Source organism: Vigna unguiculata, chromosome 3, assembly GCF_004118075.2.
Source record: "Vigna unguiculata cultivar IT97K-499-35 chromosome 3, ASM411807v1, whole genome shotgun sequence".
Lineage (NCBI taxonomy): Eukaryota > Viridiplantae > Streptophyta > Magnoliopsida > Fabales > Fabaceae > Vigna > Vigna unguiculata.
The window spans coordinates 42,060,943-42,083,110 of record NC_040281.1 but is presented as its reverse complement, the minus strand read 5'-3'; the positions used below and the strand labels follow the sequence as shown (position 1 = coordinate 42,083,110).

Here is a 22,168-nt window from a genome sequence, read left to right as displayed (position 1 = left end):
TTTTCCCCGGTCATGCACTTTATTTAGAGTGAATAATACTAATATAGTGTTTTTCTGAATTTTTTCAAACATAGGTTGTTTATAATTTTGAAAATAATTATAATTAAAAACAATATTAATATAAGACAATTTATTATAAAAATAAGTATTATAAGAAAAAAGAAGTTTTTCCAATACATTTTAATAAAATTTTGTTTTAGTTTTTTCAAACTTAAACAATAAAATAAGACCATATTTATTGAAGAGGATCTATTGTTCAAGAGGATTGGAGAGGAATGAAGGGTGATCACCTTGTTCTTTTTTGGGTGATGCAAGGGAATAATAGGGATGGAATAGAGGGATGACTAAAAAATTTCATCCCTCTACTTTTTAAGAGATTAGAAGGTGATGGATACAAAATTACCATTTTATCCTCGTCATTTTTTATACATATTTAAATTAATTTGTATGTTTAAATTAATTTTACAATTTATTTTAGTCATGTTTAATATATCAAAAACTATTTGTATGTTTAATTTTGTAATTTGTCCATAAATTTATCTTTTAATCTTAAATTATTTTGTTAATAAAATTTCCAATAAAATTTTGTTTTCAATTATTTGTTAATCATTTTATGAAATAGTAAAAAAATTATTTTTATTTATTCTAGTTTTCAATTTTGATATGTTTTTTTCTACGCGATGTGAAAATATTATTGACTTTAAAATTTTTAGATTACTTAATTTATTAATATTTATCAATTTTATTTTTTTAACAAATAAATATATGTAATTTTAGTTTTAATTTATTAATAAAAATAAAAATAATTTTATTATTAATAAACATCTAAAAAAGTTAAAAATATATAAAAATATATAATTCTATAAAATTTGAAAAAAGAAAAAAAAATATTAAAAAATGTTACCTATATATATATATATATATATATATATATATATATATATATTATTATTATTACTAACAAACATAATCAAAATAAAATATGTCCATATCAAATAAACAAAAAATTTTATATTTCAAAGACTTAAAACAAAAAATATATATATAACATAAATAAATTGTTTTTCATGTAAACATTAAATTGATAAATGTCAAATTTAATTTCATACCAAATAAATTTGATTATTCATTTTTTATAAATATATTTTTATTATTTCACACAATTAATATAAATTAAATAAATTATTTTAAAGGATTTATATAGCATTTTATATTACTTTTAACATTAGGGATATTTTGGTAATCTCATTTTTTTTATCTATTTAATATTTTTTAATATGTTACATCACTCAATTAAATCACAAACTTTCACGAATTTAACTCTATAATCTACTCTAAAATCACCTCCTAATTCCTTAAAAAGAATAACATCAATTTCACCCTCTAATCCTTCCCATCTCTTCCTCTCCCTGTCTTTTTAATCATTTCTCTCAAAATAACATAATCTTAGTCTAGATTAGAGCATGGGTCGGAATCACAAATAAGAGACAACCTTGTTGCCTCTCTTTATTTTATTTGTTATTGTTGTTCCAAAATAAAAGCTAGCTCTCCATTAATAATATAAAATTAGCTTACCACCAGAATGATCACCAGTGAAAAAAATACTTTTTATAGTAACATATTATACCGATTATAATCCACCAAATATAAAAGTGACACGATCACAATTTTGTAAATAATGTGAGGGAAGGGAAAGGAAGTGTTGTGGGTTCGATCCCCTCTAACAATTTTAGAGAAATAAGATTTGTTTTGTGGGTTTAGAAGGGAGGGGCGAGAGAAGTTGTTGGTTCAACTCCTTCACTAATAAAAACTAACAATGAAAATTTAACGAAAAATGTGAGATTTTCTATACTGGTTGGAACTAGAACCGATATATAAAGTGATATAGTGATACTTCTGTAATATTTTATATATCGGTTCTAATTATAATCGGTATAAAAATAGTGTTTTTTTGTTGAAAGCTTATGCTATTATTAGTGCCTTTTGACACTCTCATTCCTTTAATGGACAAGTTCATGAAATTTATATTTTCTACTCTGTATATTCATACAAATTATATGGAAAAAACAAATTATGTTGTTATTGAAAACGACATTATGCTTTTTCGTGCTGGTGATTGTCGTATTAAAGAGAAAAATTAACATAAAATGTGTTGACTAAATGAGATGTTATTTTTATATATCGATGAAGAAACCAATTTATGTAAAATTTTGTAATGTACGTTATGATTATGATTTATGTAATCATTAAGTCATAAAGTGTTATAGCATCCCATCATTCAAATAGAAAAATGTTAGAATTAATTAATAAATCAATTCAATTAGGCGATTTGTGTGAAATATAATGATGGAGCCTAAATGTGATTTAGCAAAATAAAAGGATTTGGTGGTTATAATGAAAAGTTACAATAAAAAAAAAAAAACAGATAATAATAACTAAGTTGATTAATTAAAAGACACACGATTTTATTTTTAGCATAAGGTTTTCTGATTATTAACGATGAAGAAAATCTGAAAAAAGAAAAAGAGTTAAAAAATAGATTGAAAAGAGGAGATCGAAGAATGTGGTTTGGATGAGTTTCTCATGAATAAAGTTAGTATCTCGTTATTATAATTTATGTACAAGTAACAGATACTGTAGTTTTCTAGAATTTAATTAAATAGGAAAACTACAACTTACATTTACAATTCACACCATGTCGTTCAAGGCCAATAAAAAATAATCTAAGGAAAAAAAAAAATCATACAAATCTTAAAGTTTAAGCGTAAAGTTACAAATCAAGATGAAAAGAAATAAAAATTAGAATTTGAAGTTCTTGTATACTTGTGTTCTTCAACGCTCCATGTCTTCCTTTACCTGTGTTGCCGACATAGTGCCGGAGAACCACCGTTTTGGCTCTAAGAATTTGTTAGGTTGTTGGGTAATTGGGTCAGACCTGAATCAACGTATGTGATGTTTCCATTGAGGTGTATTGGAGATAATCAAAGATATTTTGTTGGAGCAAGTTGGCCCTGTAAGTTGTAGGCTTCTTCTTCAACAAATGATCAAGCGTGGTGGAGTTCACCTTAAAAATATCCCCAAAGATAACCAGAGTTTATCATTCATCATTCAATGCACTCTCCGACCCGTTCCCTCCAAACTCATTTCTTTCTGTTTTTTTTTACAAAGAATCTGACTCTTACAAATAACAAATATCTAACTAGGGCTTTTTTTCTTTAATTAAAGTCACATTATGTTCGCATAATTGTGTTTCAGGTGGTTTCTTCAGCGTGAAGGTGTTGTGCACTCCGTCCGTTCTGCGTCGTGGGTGGCGCAATTTGCTGCAATGGAGGTCCTTTGAGGGTTTGATCTGTGGTGGCTGGTCTTGCTGCAGGTTGTAGCTGTGAAGATGGTGCGCCGCCGGCACTGTTCCGGCGTGGTTCGTGGCTCCAATGGATGTGCGAGGAAGAAACGTGATGCTGGTACGACGAGGTTGTGCACGTGGATGAATTCCGATCTGCTGTGTGCTGGCGGATGTCCAACGGCGATGTGGTTCGTGGTGGCTTCGTCTTTTTGGTGGCGTGCGTTTTCTGAGGTGCGTGAACGAAAATCTGCATAGATGGCTGAACGGTGAGGCGCGATCTCTTCTCTTCTCCGATGATCGCGCGAACAGCTGCAGGTTAGTGGAGGAGAGTTGCTCCGGCGCTTGCAGCCCTTTCCGCCGAGGACAAGGGTGACCGGTGAACTATGATGGGCTGTTGTAGGGAGAAGAAAAGATGATGTGGCAGCAGCTAATAGGTTCAGATGTTTGGGTGAGGATTGATGCCATGTGTCAAGCCTTACTTAGACAGATTTAAAAGTGGTGGTTCATGACACTTCTCAGCGTCTGGTTGAATAGTTTTAAAGAGTGCTGACGCTGTCATCTTGTTGGATTTGATTTTTGAGTCATAAGACGAGTGAAAATAGAAAAATAGAGAGGTAAGGTAAAAATTGATCGATGGGTTTCATTTTTGAGTTGTAAGAAGGTGAAAATAGAAAAATAGGGAGGTAACATATAACAATGAAAGCCAATGAAAACGGGATAGGGCGGAGATGAATATAAAAAATATCTCTATTTCTATACTAAAATCTAATATCAAACTTTTTTCTTATTTTTACTCGTACCGGATATATTTTCGTATTAATACTCATTTGTTTTATTATTTCAATATTAATTAATTATTTTTATAAAATAAAAAAAAATTACAGTAAAAAAACATAATATTAGGATGAAAATTGTTTATTCGATATCAAATATTTAGAAAGAGATTATAATTATATACATATCAATTTAAAATATTAAATAAAATATTAAAATTTCATGAAAACAAAAATATTTATTAAATTTACAAACATTAATGAAACCTAGTTTATAAAATTTTAAAATATTTTTAAAACAATATAAAAGGAAAAAAATATTCAAATTAAAATATATTTTAAATGTTTCTTTACTTCGATTTTTTAAATTCTAATGAATATATTTTTTATACACTAATAAAAATTATAATATATCACTACATCAAAGTCACACAAAGAACAAATATTAAACTAATAATAATAAAATTTTAACATAAATCTTGTATTTTTTGAGTTTCACTATATTATAGTGACAAAATTAAAGTATGATTGACAATGAGTTAAAAATAAAAAATAATTATATAAAATATATCAAAATAGTATTCTACATGATAAAAATAAACAATAAATAAAAATATTAAAAAATTATCAAATGTGTGTCTTAGAAACAATTTGAGAGACTACTAAATGAAATTGCACAAAGAAAAATAAATATATAACTAAAGATATGATAAGATGAAAAATACTTTAGAGATCTATGAAAAAATTTCAAATATTAATATAATCAATGATTGAGAAATACAAAAATTGTTTTTGTGAAATAAAGGAGTTCTTCAAATAAAACAAAAATTAATAATAATAGAGTAAAAAATATAATTTTGTTATATGACCTAGTAAGTAAAATGCTTATGCTATTAAATACTTAAATTTAGAGTGTTAAACATTTTCATGTGAAACAAAAATATACGGTACATAAAAATATTAAAAAATATATATAAATAATCAAATGTGACACACCAAAAGGAAAAAAAGTTTTTTAACAACATTGACGACCATTTGACAATTCTTATAAGCATTAAATAGTCTTAAATAAGTTAATTTTTAAATTTCTAGAAGAAAGAGAAAGTGAATAATAATAAAGGATAGTGTCAAATGATAGTAAAAATTATTGTGGTATCAAAATACTAGTGTCCATATAAAAAATATTTAATTTACATAAACATAATTGTATAAAGATTATGATAAGGTGAAAAAATATATCGGAGATGCAAATGAATTTCTTGACAAACCAAATAATTAGAAAAAATAAAAAATAGAAAGTGTAAAATAATATATATTTGGAAATGTTTGTTACTTAAACCAATTTATTTTTATACCTTCAATTAGTTTAACTTAACTTCAGCTTAACTTAATTTCAGTTCTACTTAATTCAACTGCATTAACAGACATTATAATGTCCAAAAATAATATATGAAACTAAAAAATATTTTTTAAGATATTTTTATCTCACAAATTCAAAAATTTAATTATCACAAATTCTAATTAAATTAATATTTTAGACACAAAAGTTCAATTAAAGTTTATATATATATATATATATATATATATATATATATATATATATATATATATATATATATATATAATATCGTAATGATACAATAGTTATATGAATATTTAATATTCTTTTTTGAATTCAAAATTTGAAGTATTGAATAACAAATTAAAAATTAGCCAAATAATTATGAAAAATTATAATAATTAAAATAAATATTAAACATCTTAAATATTAAAATTAACTAACTGAATTAGTTTAGAAATTATAAGTTCAAAGAATATGAACTAAAAAATCCTAAAAATATTATTTTGAATTATATATGAAGAGATTAATATTAGTAAAAAATGCCGATCAACATGTGTTTTTTAAAAAAATTAAGTATTTAACTTAATTTCAAAATATATTTTCTGCAATAAAATAATTATTTATAACATATTTTAATTATAAATTTTAGTTTGAAAATAAAGATTTACCATGCACTTATGAAACACTAAAATATTACTCTCTTATTATCTTTTACACACCCACACATATACATATACATATATATATATATATATATATATATATATATATATATATATATATATATATATATATATATATATATATATATATAACAAATAATAAATAAATGGACACATGCATATACATAAAATAACAATAAAGTTTGAACATTTGTGAAGTACAAAAATAAATATTTATACTATTAAAAGGTATGATGAGATCTATATATACGTGTTTAAATCTTGTTGAGTTTACATCATGACTTATTTGAATTCAAAGATAAAATGTACTTTATTATATGGAAAATTCAAGTATATAATAATGAATAAAAATAACATAAAAATAAAAATTTGTTGACAAGTTTTTCACTGATAATGTATAAATTCAATCATTAATAAATTGTGGAGTCTAGATTGAAAGGTGACATTTTTTATTGTTCTTGAATATCTTGCATGAGAAAAACCTTCAACATGAGTGGAATTTTAAATAAGATTGTACAAGTGGATCAATAATAGGAATTTGACCATCTTGGACCAGGAGTGTTGGTAGGTTGATTAAAATTAGAAACTTGAGTGTTTTGCATGGAGAAATTTTGAACATGAGTGTATTGCATGGAGAAATCTTGAACAAGAGTAGGATCTTGAAGATCTTGCATGGAGAAATCTTGAATAGGAGTAGGAACTTGAAGATCTTGCATGGAGAAATCTTGAATAGGAGTAGAAACTTGAAGATCTTGCATGGATAAATTTTGAACAAGATGTGGATAAAAATGAGGAGGAAGAGTTATATCGTGAATGCTTTTTCTTCTCCTCTGTGATGGCAGCATTTTCTGACGTTCGAAAAATTTTTGGGCATGACTGGCCAATTGAGATGGTGTTTTGGTTCGAACAAAATCTTGTGAAATCCTTTTCCAACTCATGCCACACATTTGAATGCCAAGAAGAAATAACCTACACCAAAGAATTGAACAAATCTCGGTCTCTGATAATATAAAGTTTCAAATCAAGATGAAAAGAAATAAAAACCAAAATTTGAATACATACATGTGTTCTTCATCGCTCCATGTGATCCTTGGCTTGCGTTGTCGATGTTTTGTCGAAGGATCACCATTTTGGCTTTGCAAGTTTGGCAGATTGTTGGATAGCGGGATCAAACCCAACTCTACGTTATTCACGTTTGCATTGTGTTCTTGTGTTGGAGGATAATCAATCAAGTTTTGTTGGGGCAATGAAGGACCTTGTAAGTTGCAAGGTTCTTCTTCGCACTTGACATCTATCGACCAATGATCAAGCGTGGTAGCTTTGAACTCAAGATATTTAGAGACTTCTTCGCACCAATTCTCTCCAAACTCATTCATTTTATCCAAAGAATCTCACTCTCACCAAAGAACTTCTCTTCCTTCTATGCCACTTTTATAAGCTTGTTTCATAAGAATCTCTTTAAAAAAAATTTTATTTTATCTTATCTAATCTTTTATCATTTCCAAATATTACAAAATAATATAATGTAAAATATAAGATATCAAAAAAAAAAATCTAAAACATTATTATAAATTATATATGAAAAGAATAATATTAGTTAAAAATACGTGTTATAAGATGCGTTTTTTAAAAAATGATAAAAATTTAATTACATCTTTCATTTTTTAAATAATTATTTTATAAATTTTACCACTCAATTTATATATATTTTATCATCGTATTTCTTTCATGTACTTCACCTATCATTTAACAAAGTACAGTTCATTTAATGAAGTATTAAAAAGCTAAAAAAATGTACAAATATTTTAACCTCCGTAATCTATGGAACATTAAATTATTACAATCAAAACATATATCTTTAGATATTAAATATATTTTAACACTCATATTCATATCCAGCTTTCAAAAAGAAATAAAAATCTAGCCAGTTGGAATTATTACTCTCGTGTATTAACTAGAAATAGCAATAAATACATTATTTTAGTGGAAAATAATTAAGTTGAAGATAAATTAAAAAATAATTTATCAAAAGAATAAGTGGCCTGTGATTTTATGTATCCATCCAATCCAAACTTGACACCATCTGTAGGTTAGATCAGACTATTAAATGCTTCATATTTATTAATCCAATGCTCTTCTCTCCATGAAGGACACTCTATGCTGCTTTTAGAAACATGTTCACTTGCTTAATCATTATTATGCTTACTTTGTTCATTTACACTCTCTTAACAATAAAATTAACGTTTTCTTATAATCATTATTATTATTTTTTATTATAAAATAAAAAAAACTTATTGTAAATAGTAATTTATGATTACAAAATTATTTTATACTGTTTTGGACATTTAGTCTGTAGTTTTTTAAAAGATGTTTAAATATTTTGTCATATTAAATTTTTATGTCAATTTATCATGTGAAAAGAGTTATACTTATCCCTATCAAGAAATATTTTTTATAATATTTTCAAATGATTAACAATTCATTAATCTAGCCATAGACCTAATTGTTAATTACTTTAGCAAGTGTATCAAGTTTATTAGTAATGTAATATATTTTTAAGTTTAAGTATTGAATCGACAAGAGCATCACTAAAAATATATAAAAAAATTGTTACTTAGCAAAAATTAAGTTTTTAATTAAAATAAATACTACAGGATAAAGTAACAAAAAGATAAAATAAAGATATACAGTAATATAAAATTAAAATAAACAGTAAAAGATATAGATAAAAATAAAAATAAAAAGACGAAGTAAAAAATATAAAGATAAAATAAAAATAAAAAGATGAAAATAAATATTAGAAGATAAAGATAAAAGATAAGAAATCAAATTATTGAAAGGTTGTTAAATAACTAACCAGAAGAATACAAAGGACGTGATAAACTAAAATATGAAGATATTGGGGTTGAATTTCTCAACAATATCTATGTAAATACTAACTATAAATTTAACATATCATTCAATTTTTTTTTTAAGTAAATGAATTTGAATTGATTTCATATAATAGGAATTTCTTGTACATTTAATCAATCAACATTAATATATATATATATATATATATATATATATATATATATATATATATATATAAGTCTTAAAGATGTCTAATTAAAATATATTTATTTCTAATATTAATTCTAATTAAGTATACTCTTTACAGTAATATTGGTTTAAAAGATTTCTAATGTAAATAAAAGCCAAGTTAATTATATTAAAGGTGATCTGATGCAAACATTAAATATAGAAAATAAAAATGTAACTTAAATAAACATTGATAAATTTAAAAATAAAGTGGTTATATATACTTGAGTTTATTTACATCAAATCTTACATAAAGTGAAATTAAATTATATCATTGCAGAATAATTTTCAATAGATGAAAGTAATAAGATACTATTTTTACTCATGTAAGGCAAACTTCTACATGTTTCTCCAAGCTGAAAGTCCTGCAAATATACACTTTCAGAAATACGAATTTCAAAATGCAGAAGCTAAGCAACTCTTTTGTTGCGATTCAGAAATAAAAATGGGCCTTGGATTTATTGCGATTCGTGGAATTGGTCCTTAGTCTGTAATCCCACTAGCCTTGCTTTTTTATGTGGCTTTCAGCAACATGTGACGTAAAGGATTAATTCCACCACATTTAAAAAATGTTAATATGAAATTTGTCAATTTTAAAAAACAGATACCAACACTATAAGTTGACCAAAAGAATATAGCCTTAAAATGATTTTTCCCGAACAAAAAATTATAAGCATTGCACTGAGAGAATTAATTCATCTATGTATTATTTCACATGTCCTTGACATCAATATGTATGGAACAATCTATTATCAAAGATGGTTGGCTAAGTCACCTAGGCCAAAGATGTTGGAATTGTTACATATATAATTGACAAATCACGAACAAAGAGTATATACATTATCTATAAGGACTTATCCGCGATGTGTTATACAAGTACTCCTAAAATGCAACAAGAACTTATTGGATTTTTCGAGGATCTCAGAACTATCAAGAGTAAGTAATCCAGAATAATAGAAGAAAAAATAGGAGAGAGAAGCAAGCTTGACGAAAGAAGAAAAAAGAATAAGAGGTGTTGTGTTTTGGAGAGTACCAAAACCACCTATTTATAGGTGTGAATGAAGGATGGAGAAGGGCTAAAAACCCATGACTCACATGGAGAAAATTAATGCTCAACAACGGTATATTATTTTTATCCCGCAACGTACATGAAACTGAAACCATGCCTTAAAGATGAAATCCAAATTGAAGCAAATCCTTGCATTAAAATTATAACTGCTTCAGTGAGAATCATGACTTCAGCAATGTTCTAATCTTTTGTAATAAGAAATGATTATTATAAAATAATGCCCCACATATGGCAAAAGATAGGAAAAAAAGATTGCAAAAGGAAAATTATGAGTCTCATATAAGATGTAATGCATTGGAGTTGGTATAACAAGCTATATGAATCAGTCTTAGACTGAGAAACTTAACACACTGTGTAGTTGGTATAGCAAGCTATATGAACCAAAGACACTTGATGTGTGTTAGTGGTTTATCAATCATAATACACCCTCACAATCCTTGTTGTTATCGTTGTTTTGTGCTTATTAGGTCATGCGCGTGCTTATTATTCATGAGTGCTATAAAAATCATGTCAAGATTTTGTACAAGCGACCCCACTCGACACTCATATAGGTGATTTCATCAAGTTTATGCTGCAAATCATACACCACTCGTAAGGGATATGAAAATCATTAAAACTTTGTTTAAACTAAAATTCTTACACCACATCGAATTTTAATTTACAAAGTTTAACCTCTCAATAATGTAGTCTCTAACACTTCCACACACACCATAGAAATGGACATAATTGATTAAAAATCAATTTAGTACTATCAGAACTAACAAGTGACTTGTTTTTACTCATATGAACCTTATTCATTGGATATGCAATCCAAAGGTTGGGTTACCATCACTTGTTTGTTTGCAATTGATTTAAGTCTCATTCCCTTTGATGTTTCTAAAATCATATTTCTTCCCAGGGGTTTGGTTAGAGGATCTGCTAGATTTCGTTCTGATTTCACATAATCAATAGAAATAATTTCACTCTTTAGTAGTTGCTTAACTAGATTATGTCTCAATTGTATATGTCTATTCTTTCCATTGTAGTTCTTTTTTTAGCTACAGTTATTGTTGATTGACAATCACAATGTATAGACACAGATGGGGTTGGTTTCATTCCTAGAGGAATGTTTGCTAAGAAGTTTTTCAACCACTCAGCTTCACTACTAACCATTTCAAGAGCAACAAACCCAGATTCCATTGTTGATCTTGTAATAATTGTTTGTCTGGATGATCTCCATGTAATCGCATCACCCCCAAGTGTGAATACATAACCATTGGTGGATTTTGTGTCATTTGAATCAAAGATCCAATTAGCATCATTGTACCCTTTTAGTACAGTGGGAAATCCACTATATTCAATGGTATAATCTATTGAACCTCTTAAGTATCTCATAAGGATTACAAGTGCATCCCAATGTTCTTGATTAGGACCTTAAGTGTACTTACTCAATCTACCTACTGCATATGCAATATTAGGTCTTGAAAAGCTCATTAAGTGTAGTAAGCTCCCAATTATTTGGGCATACTAAGGTTGAGAAACATATTCTCCTCTATTTTTCATTAATTTAGAGTAAACATCATAAGGGGTACTCACTAGTTTAAAGTCATAATATCCAAACTTCCTAAGAAGTTTCTCAATGTATTGTTCCTGGGATGTAATATACTATCTCCATTCCTTATGATTCTAACACCTAAAATAACATTGGCTTCACTCATGTCTTTCATTTTAAATTTAGATCATATAAAAAATTAAGTTCTAGAGACTATATCAATGAATGCATGTACCAAATATTAACATACCATCTACATACAAACATATAATGACAAATTCACCATTTTCAGATTTAGAGTACACACATTTAGCAACATCATTAGGTGAAAAACCATCACAAAGTAAGACACTGACTAATTTTTCATGCTACTGTTTTAGTGCTTGTTTTAACCCATACTAAGATTTTAAAAGTTTGAACACCTTATTTTCTTGACCAGGGACAACACACCCTTCAGGTTGAGTCATACAAATTTCCTCCTCTAATTCACCATTCAAAAAAGCAGTCTTAACATGCATCTGGTGTATCACTAGCTTATGAGTAGTTGCTAAAGCTAACAAAAGTCGAATAGAGGAAATCCTAGTCATAGGGGCAAAGGTATCAAAGTAATCTATGTTGGGTTTCTGAGTAAAACATTTTGCTACTAATCTTGCCTTATGTTTATCTATGGATCCATCATGGTGATACTTTTTCTTAAAGATCCACTTACAACCAATGGGTTTTACTCCTTTAGGAAAATCTACTAACGTCCAAGTATTATTTTTCTCAATTAATTCAATTTCAGTCTTAATAGCCTAATCCCACTGTTTTGAATGAGGAGCACTAGTAGTCTCTAAAAGACTTGTTGGATCATTTTCAACTAGACAGGTATAAAAGTCATCTCTAAAAGAAGTTTCATTCCTCTGTCTTTTACTTCTTCTCAAACCCTCATAAATGACATCACTATTATTATCTATAGGTTGTTCAGACGTATCACTAACCTTTAAAGGAAATATATGTTAAAAAAACTAAACATTTTGTCACTAACCTTTAAAGGAAATATATGTTAAAAAAACTAAACATTTTGTCTCCACAATAGTATTATGTTCAATCACATCACTTTTAAGAACAAGAAACTGATAGGTAGTACTATGTTCAACATAGCCTAAGAATATACAGTCAGAAGTTTTAAAGCGTATTTTCCTTTTCTTAGGATTGGGTAAGATTACTTTAGCTCAACACCCTCACACTCTTAGATATTTAAGATTAGGTTGATAACCTCTCCATAACTCACAGGGAGTTTTACCAGTTTTCTTATGAGGTATTCTATTTTGTAAAAAACATGCAGTAAGAAGGGTTTCTCCCCAAAGGTTATCAGATGCATTAGAACTAATAAGCATGGCATTTATCATTTTCTTAATAGGTCTATTTTTCCTCTCAGCTACTCTATTAGACTCAGGTGAATATGGTGGGGTTACTTCATGGATAATACTTTCTCTAACACAATATTCATTAAACAAAACATATTCACCACCTCTATCTGATCTAATTCTTTTAATTTTCTTATTTAATTGATTTTCTACTTCAGCTTTATAAGTAAAAAACACATCAAAAGCTTCATCGTTACGTTTGATTAAGTACACTTTGATGTATCTAGAATAATCATCTATAAATGTTACAAAATAATTTTTACCACCTCTAGACATGGTTTGTTTTAAATATGCTAGATCAGTATGAATTAACCCTAATAATTCAGTTTGACGTTTACAGGATAACATGTTTTCTTAGTTATTTTAGATTCTACACACATCAAATTTACCACATTGTTTATCATGCATATTAATTAATCCTAGTCATTAATTTCATAACATACGAGGAACTCACATGTCCTAATCTAGCATGCCACATATCATATGAGTCAACGATATAAGCAGAAGAACATGATTCATTAATAATTTTTGAAATATTAAGTACAAAGAGACCTTGATTACAATATCCCTTCCCCACAAAAACATTTTTTTTCATTACGATCTTGTCAGATTTGAATGACACTTTAACCCCCACTTTTCGCAATAGTACTACAGAGATTAGATTAACTTTGATAGAGGGCACATGTAGCACATTACTCAAGGTCAGAGTCTTCCTAGATGTGAGTTTTAGAAGAACCTTTCCTTTTCCTAGGACAAGAGTTTTCCTGGAATTACCAAGATAAACATGTTCTTCTCCATTTCCTACACTAGTGTAGGAGGTAAAAGTATTTATGTTTACACAAATGTGCTTGGTAGCACCAGAGTCTACCACCCACTTGGTCACATTGGTCATTAGATTTACGTGTGAAACAACCGCAACTATAATATCTTTCCTTGGGCTATATTTGCCTAGGAGAATTATCGTTTCTTGTTCTACACCTGCACTGTAATGGTTTGGCTTCCCACCTACAAAGCAATTACTCTTTTTTTCTTAAAGGTGAGGTTAAAGTCATTGGGATAGGAATTTTGAAAATATCTCTTATATTATTATTGTTTATTATAAAAACAATTTGACTTGATCTTCTTTTTATCCATGTCTCTATCTTATTTTGTATTATGATTATATTTTGTTGCTTTTTCAACATTCTTACATAGAAAAACTCTTTCTTATTATACACATTTTATCATCGTATATATTTTTTCAAAAATTTTCATTACTTCGGCTGTCTTTAAAAAGTACTATTCATTTAATAAAGTCTACTATTTCTTTTTAATGTATAACTAAAAAATGTAAAAGTATTTTAACCACAGCAATTCATTCATGGAACAATACAATTATAAAAATCAAAAATAGATATTTTTAGATATTAAATATATTTCAAAACTCATTCATATCCTAGCTTGATGATCTAGCCCGTTGGATTTAATACTCTTTTATATAAACTACAAATTACAATAAATACATTATTTTATTGGAGAATATTTAAGTTGAAGATAGATTACAAAATAATAAACAATAAAAAAATATTGACATTGTAACGACACAACAGTTAAATGAATTTTCATTGCTAATCTTTTTAAAATTTGAAGTATTGAATAATAAATTAAGAATTACAAAAAAAAATTAAATTATTAAATAAAGTACTATTATTCATTTAATAAAGTATTTCTATTTCTTTTAAATGTATAGCTTAAAAAATGTACAAGTACATTAACCTCTGTAATTCGTGGAACAATTAAATTATTAAAATCCAAAACAGATATTTTTAGATATTAAATATATTTTTAGACTCATTCGTATCCTAGATTTCAAAAAAACAATCTAGCCCGTGAGATTTAGTACTCTTTTGTATCAACTATAAATAACAATTAATGTATTATTTGTTAGAAAATAATTAAGTTGAAGATAAATTACAAAATAATAATTGATAAAAGAAAATATTGACATCGTAATGACACAATAGTTATATGAATTTTTAATGTTAATTTTTTAATTTAAAATTTGAAGTGTTGAATAATAAATTAAAATTACAAAACAATTAAATTATTAAATAAAGTACTACTATTCATTTAATAAAGTACTACTATTTCTTTTTAATGTATAGCTAACAAAATGTACAAGTATTTTCACCTCCATAATTCATGGAACAATTAAATTATTAGAATCCAAAAGAAATTTTTTTATTTATTAAATATATTTTAAGACTCATTCATATCCTAACTTTAAAAAAGACGATCTAGCCGGTTTGATTTAATACTCTTTTGTATCAACTAATATATATATATATATATATATATATATATATATATAATAAATATACACCAACACATACTTAAAATAACAATAAAATTTGAACATTTGTGATACACAAAAACAAATATTCATAGTATTAAAAGGTATAATGTGATACATGTATATGGTTCAAATCTTGTTAAGTTTACGTTATGACTTATTTGAATTCAAAAATAAACTGTACTTTATCATATGAAAAAAATCTAAATCTCTAATAACAAATAAAAATAACTAAATTGTGGAGTTTGGATTGAAAGATGACATTTGTTGTTGTCCTTGAATATTTTACATGTATAAATCTTGAATACGAGTATGATCTTCAGTAGGATGGTAGATTTGTTGTTGCCCTTGAATATCTTGCATGTATAAGTCTTGAACATGAGTGTGATCTTCAGTAGGAGGGTAGAAAAGTTGATTAACGAAAGGAATTTGATAATCTTGAACAGTAGTGTAAGCATGTTGATTAACATTAAGAACCGGAATGCCTTGCATATAGGAATGTTGAACAGGAGTGTAGACGGGTGGATGAACATTAAGACCTTGAATATCTTGCATGGAGAAATCTTGAATAGGAGTAGGAACTTGAAGATCTTGCATGGAGAAATCTTGAATAGGAGTAGGAACTTGAAGATCTTGAATGGAAAAATCTTGAATAGGAGTAGTAACTTGAATAGGAGGTGGATAAAAATTAGGAGGAAGAGTTATATCGTGAATGCTTTTTCTTTTCCTCTGTGATGGCAACACTTTTTGACGTTCGAAATATTTTTGGGCATGACTGGCCAATTGAGATGGTGTTTTGGTTCGAACAAAATCTTGTGAAATCCTTTTCCAACTCATGCCATACATTTGAAGGCCTAAAAGAAATAACCTACACCAAAGAATCAAACAAATCTCAGTCCCTGATAATATAAAGTTTCAAATCAAGATGAAAAGAAATAAAAAAAACCATAATTTGAATACATACATGTGTTCTTCACTACTCCATGTGATCCTTGGCTTGCGTTGTCGATATTTAGTCGGAGGATCACCATTCGGGCTTTGCAAGTTTGGTAGATTGTTGGGTAGCGAGATCAAACTCATCTCTACATTATTCACGTTTGCACTGTGTTGTTGTGTAGGAGGATGATCAATCAAGTTTTGTTGGGGCAACGAATGACCTTGTAAGTTGCAGGGTTCTTCTTCGCACTTGACATCTATCGACCAATGATCAAGTATAGTATCTTTGAACTCAGCAATCCTAGAGATTTCTTCGCACCAATTCTCTCCAAACTCATTCATTTTACCAAAGAATCTCACTCTCACCGATGAATGAACTTCTCTACCATCTATGCCACTTTTATAAGCTTGTTTGATAAGAATCTCTTTAAAAATAAATTTTATCTTATCTTATCTAATCTTTTATCATTTCCAAAAATTACAAAATAATATAATGTAAAATATAAGATATAAAAAAAATCTAAAACATTATTATAAATTTTATATGGAATGAATAATATTAGTTAAAAATACGTGTTATAAGATGCGTTTTTTAAAAAAATGTTAAAAATTTAATTACATCTTTCATTTTTTAAATAATTATTTTATAAATTTTACCACTCAATTTATATATATATATATATATATATATATATATATATATATATATATATATATTTTATCATCGTATTTTTTTCATGTACTTCACCTATCATTTAACAAAGTACTATTCATTTAATGAAGTATTAAAAAGCTAAAAAAATGTACAAATATTTTAACCTCCGTAATCTATGGAACAGTTAAATTATTACAATCAAAACATATATCTTTAGATATTAAATATATTTTAACACTCATATTCATATCCAGCTTTCAAAAGAAATAAAAATCTAGCCAGTTGGAATTATTACTCTTGTGTATTAACTAGAAATAGCAATAAATACATTATTTTAGTGGAAAATAATTAAGTTGAAGATAAATTAAAAAATAATTAATGAAAAGAATGAGTGGCCTGTGATTTTATGTATCCATCCAATCCAAATGTGACAACATGTGTAGGTTAGATCAGACTATTAAATGCTTCATATTTATTAATCCAATGCTCTTCTCTCCATGAAGGACACTCTCTATGCTGCTTTTAGGAACATGTCCATTTGCTTAATCATTATTACGGCTACTTTGTTTATTTACAATCTAACAATTAGATTCATTTTTTCTTAATCATTATTATTTTTAATTATAAATTTAACAAACTTATTGTAAATAGTAATTTATTTGAATTTTCAAATTTTTTAAAAGATGTTTAACTATTTTATCATATTAAAGTTTTATGTCAATTTATCATGTGAAAATAGTTATACTTATCCCTATCAAGAAATATTTTTTATAATAGTGATCGATTTGAAATTTACGTGGAAGGTGCTTTTGAGGTAAAATGTTAAAATAGGTAAAATGAATTGTTGATTTAAGACTACATTATTAAAGAGTTGACTTTAGTGTGCTTTGATAGGTCAATTTTTGATACTTTTAAGGTTGGTTATACTTTAGAGTGATTAAGATAAATGTTGCAAAAGAGAGTCATGAGTTAGTATGAATTCCATTTGAATAACAGTTTGACAAGTTCAATATATTTATATTTTAGTATAATAATATAATAATTTTACTCTAATTTGAAGTATAATATAATATTTTCAAATTTATTAACAATTCATTAATCAAACTTACCATAGACCTTATTAGCCATATAATATATTTTTTAATTTAAGTATTGAATCGACAAGAGCATTAAAAATTTGTTTGTTTGTTAACTTAACAACAATTAAATTTTTAATCGAAATAAATACTAAAGGATAAAGTAACAAAAGGATAAAATAAAGATATACGGTAATATAAAATTAAAATAAACCGTAAAAGATAAAGATAAAAAAAATAAAAATAAAAAGATATAAAGATGAAAATAAATATTAGAAGATAAAGATAAAAGATAAGAAATCAAATTATTGAAAGTTGCTAAATAACTAACCAGAGGATGTGATAAACTAAAATATGAAGATATTGTGGTTGAATTTCACAACATCTATGTAAATACTAATTACATCATCAATTTAAAAAATCATTCAAATATTTTTTTTTTTTTAAGTAAATGAATTTGAATTGACTTCGTATAATAGGAATTTCTTGTACATTTAATCATTCAACATTAATATAGATAAAGAAGTCTTAAAAATGTCTAATTAAAATCAATTTATTTGTAATGTTAACTCCAATTAAGTATATTCTTTGCAATAATATAGGTTTAAAAGTTTTCTTATATAAATAAAAGTCAAGTTTATTACATAAAAGGTGATGAAAGTAGTGCAAACATTAAATATAGAAAACAAAGATGTAACTTAAACATTGTTGAATATAAAATAAAGTGTTTATATATGAATTTATTTACATTCAATCTTATATAAAGTGAAATTAAATTATTATCACTACAGAATAATTTTCAATAGGTAAAAGTAATAAGATACCGTTCTCACTCATCTAAACCAAAACCATATAATAATTTAAAAAAAAAATCATTTTTCTATCGATGTTAGTTATTAATATTTTATTAGTGAGGATAGTTAAATTCACCACTTCTTTCATTTTTTCTTCCAAACTCATCAAACCAAATATTAGTTGGAAGATTTGACCCCACACGCTCTCCTCTCCTCCCTTCCAACTTTACTACATTTTTTTGTCCATTAATATTTGATAATTAACATTATCATATTTTTATTTTATTTATTTTTTATTTTATTATTATTTTATTTGATATTTTAAGTTTTATTCAATAAAAGTGAAAAAAATAAATATGTGGATTATATTTAGTGTTCCGGTCTGGGAATGATGGCCAAATCAGAACAATAATTCTCTCTCTTCTCACTCCTGAGTCCACCCCTTTTTTCCTTAATCCCTTATATATATATAGAGTCCTTCAGTCTTTAAACTGCTATTTCAATGCCAGATCTTTAGCTAACCAACCTACCCACTTCTCCACTATTCTCTCCTGAAATCTTGCATGTGGGTGGTTATTCCTAAAATCCAGTGATATTTGCTCGTCACCTCGGCCACCTCAGTCATCTCGGCCACCTCGGCCCAAGTGCTCGTTACCTCGGCCACCTCGGCCCAAATGCTCGTCACCTCGGCCTATGACTAAAACTCATTGTTTTATGATAAATATTTATCAAGTCGGAATCCTGATGAGCACGTTGAGGTCGGCCATTCCCTGGACGGTACACAGTCCTCCAACCTTGAGTCCTCAACTTGTTGGGATGAAAGGTTGTCATAAACCATCCATATATTCTAGTATAGGACAAGTAAATATATAACATGATAAAGCTGAGGTCGGTCCGAAGGAGACCTCGACATAAAATAAGTAAAATGATCAAGCTGAGGTCGGCCTAAGGGAGACCTCAGTATAAGATAAGTAAAATGATCAAGCTGAGGTCGACCTGAGGGAGACCTCAACATATGAGGTCGGCCCGAGGGAGACCTCAACATAAGATAAGTAAAATGATCAAGCTGAGGTTGACCTGAGGGAGACCTCAACATATGAGGTCGGTCCGAGGGAGACCTCAACATAAGATAAGTAAAATGATTAAGTTAAGGTCAGCTTGAAGGAGACCTCAAAAGAACACAAGTAAGATGATCAACCTGAGGTCGGCCCAAGAAAGACCTCGAGATAGAAATGATTAAACTGAGGTCGGCTTGAGGGAGACCTCAGCATAAGACAAGTAATATATAAAATGATCTAGCTGAGGTCGGCCTTAGGGAGACCTCAACATAACATAAGTAAAATAAAATGATTAAGTTGAGTTCTAAGCGTACTGAGGTATTATCTCGCTCGTAGCGAGGTCGAATCAAGTTGAATCCTCAACGTACTAAGGTATTCTCTCGCTCGTAGCGAGGTCAGATCCGAGTTGAGTCCTCAGCGTACTGAGATATTCTCTCGCTCGTAGCGAGGTCAAATCCGAGTTGAGTCCTCAGCGTATTGAGGTATTCTCTCGCTCGTAGCGAGGTCGGATCAAGTTGAGTCCTCAGCGTACTGAGTTATTCTCTCGCTCGTAGCGAGGTCAGATCAAGTTGAATCTTCAATGTACTGAGGTATTCTCTCGCTCGTAGCGAGGTCGGATTCGAGTTGAGTCCTCAGCGTACTGAGATATTCTCTCGCTTGTAGCGAGGTCGGACCGAGGAGAGCCCTCAGCGTACTGAGGCATCAACTCGCTCGTGGCGAGGTCGGTCAGCTCTCAGTGTACTGAGGCTTCAACTCGCTCGTAGCGAGGTCGGTCAGGTCGGTCAGCTCTCAGCGTACTGAGGCTTCAACTCGCTCGTAGCGAGGTCGGCCAGCTCTCAGCGTACTGAGGCTTCAACTCGCTCGTAGCGAGGTCGGTCAGGTCGGCCAGCTCTCAGCGTACTGAGGCTTCAACTCGCTCGTAGCGAGGTCGGTCCAGAGCCTACCTCTCTGTCTAGCATCGTGCTTGTGGGGGAGATTTTAGGCTGACTGATGTCGAACCCCTTCTTACTCGAGGTCGGCCTAGAGCTCACCTCTCCATTCAGTTTCGTCAAGACTGCCACCGCTAAAACCTCATTAGAGATCATCACGAGCCCTTGTCGTCAAGAATCAAAAGACCACTGTCGTCTCTTCTACGTTGCCAACTCCGTCGTAGATGCTTTTCGTGGAGTACTTTATCATCGTGATTTTTTTACGTTATTGTGGTTGGGACCTCGTTTTACCGAGCCCCACGGTGGGCGCCAATGTTCTGGTCTGGGAATGATGGCCAAACCAGAACAATAATTTTCTCTCTTCTCACTCCTGAGTCCACCCCTTTTTTCCTTAATCCCTTATATATATATATATATATATATATATATATATATATATATATATATATATATATATATATATATATATATATATAGTCCTTCAGTCTTTAAACTGCTGTTTCAATGCCAGATCTTTAGCTAACCAACCTACCCACTTCTCCACTATTCTCTCATGAAATCTTGCATGTGGGTGGTTATTCCTAAAATCCAGTGATATTTGCTCGTCACCTCGGCCACCTCGGCCACCTCGGTCACCTCGGCCACCTCGGCCCAAGTGCTCGTTACCTCAGCCACCTCGGCCCAAATGCTCGTCACCTCGGCCTATGACTAAAACTCATTGTTTTATGATAAATATTTATCAAGTCGGAATCCTGATGAGCACGTTGAGGTCGGCCATTCCCTGGACGGTACATTTAGTAAATAAGTGAAGATCTTAGAGATTTGGAAAGATTATCAACAAGATGGGTGAAATATTGAATAGTCAAAGATTATCAACAATATTAGATATCCACAAAGTTTGTTACTCAAATTACAAGAAATAATTGAAGAATGATTCAAAGATATGAAATCTCCAACTATTAAAAGATATATATAAAAAATTATCTAATACAATTTATTCAAGTACCAAATCAAGTTTAAATTTGAGGTTCAGTCCAATTATGAAAGTCTATAAATAGAGGACTTGACATAGATAAAAAAGACACACTTGGAGAGAAGGAAACTTGATATTTCTACCCTAGGAGATAGAAGGACATTTTCAAGAATGGAGACATTTA

General features: G+C 28.7%; 1 protein-coding gene across 1 annotated transcript; it reads right to left on the bottom strand.

Annotated features, from left to right (window-relative positions):
• Positions 1–6,665: 6,665 nt before the first annotated feature.
• Positions 6,666–7,517, bottom strand: LOC114175456 (transcription factor DIVARICATA-like). Its single transcript, XM_028060214.1, has 2 exons — positions 7,204–7,517; positions 6,666–7,110 (listed from the first exon to the last, which is right to left on the bottom strand). Exons 1-2 carry the CDS (start codon positions 7,515–7,517, stop codon positions 6,666–6,668), a joined length of 759 nt encoding a protein of 252 aa, XP_027916015.1.
• Positions 7,518–22,168: the final 14,651 nt, after the last annotated feature.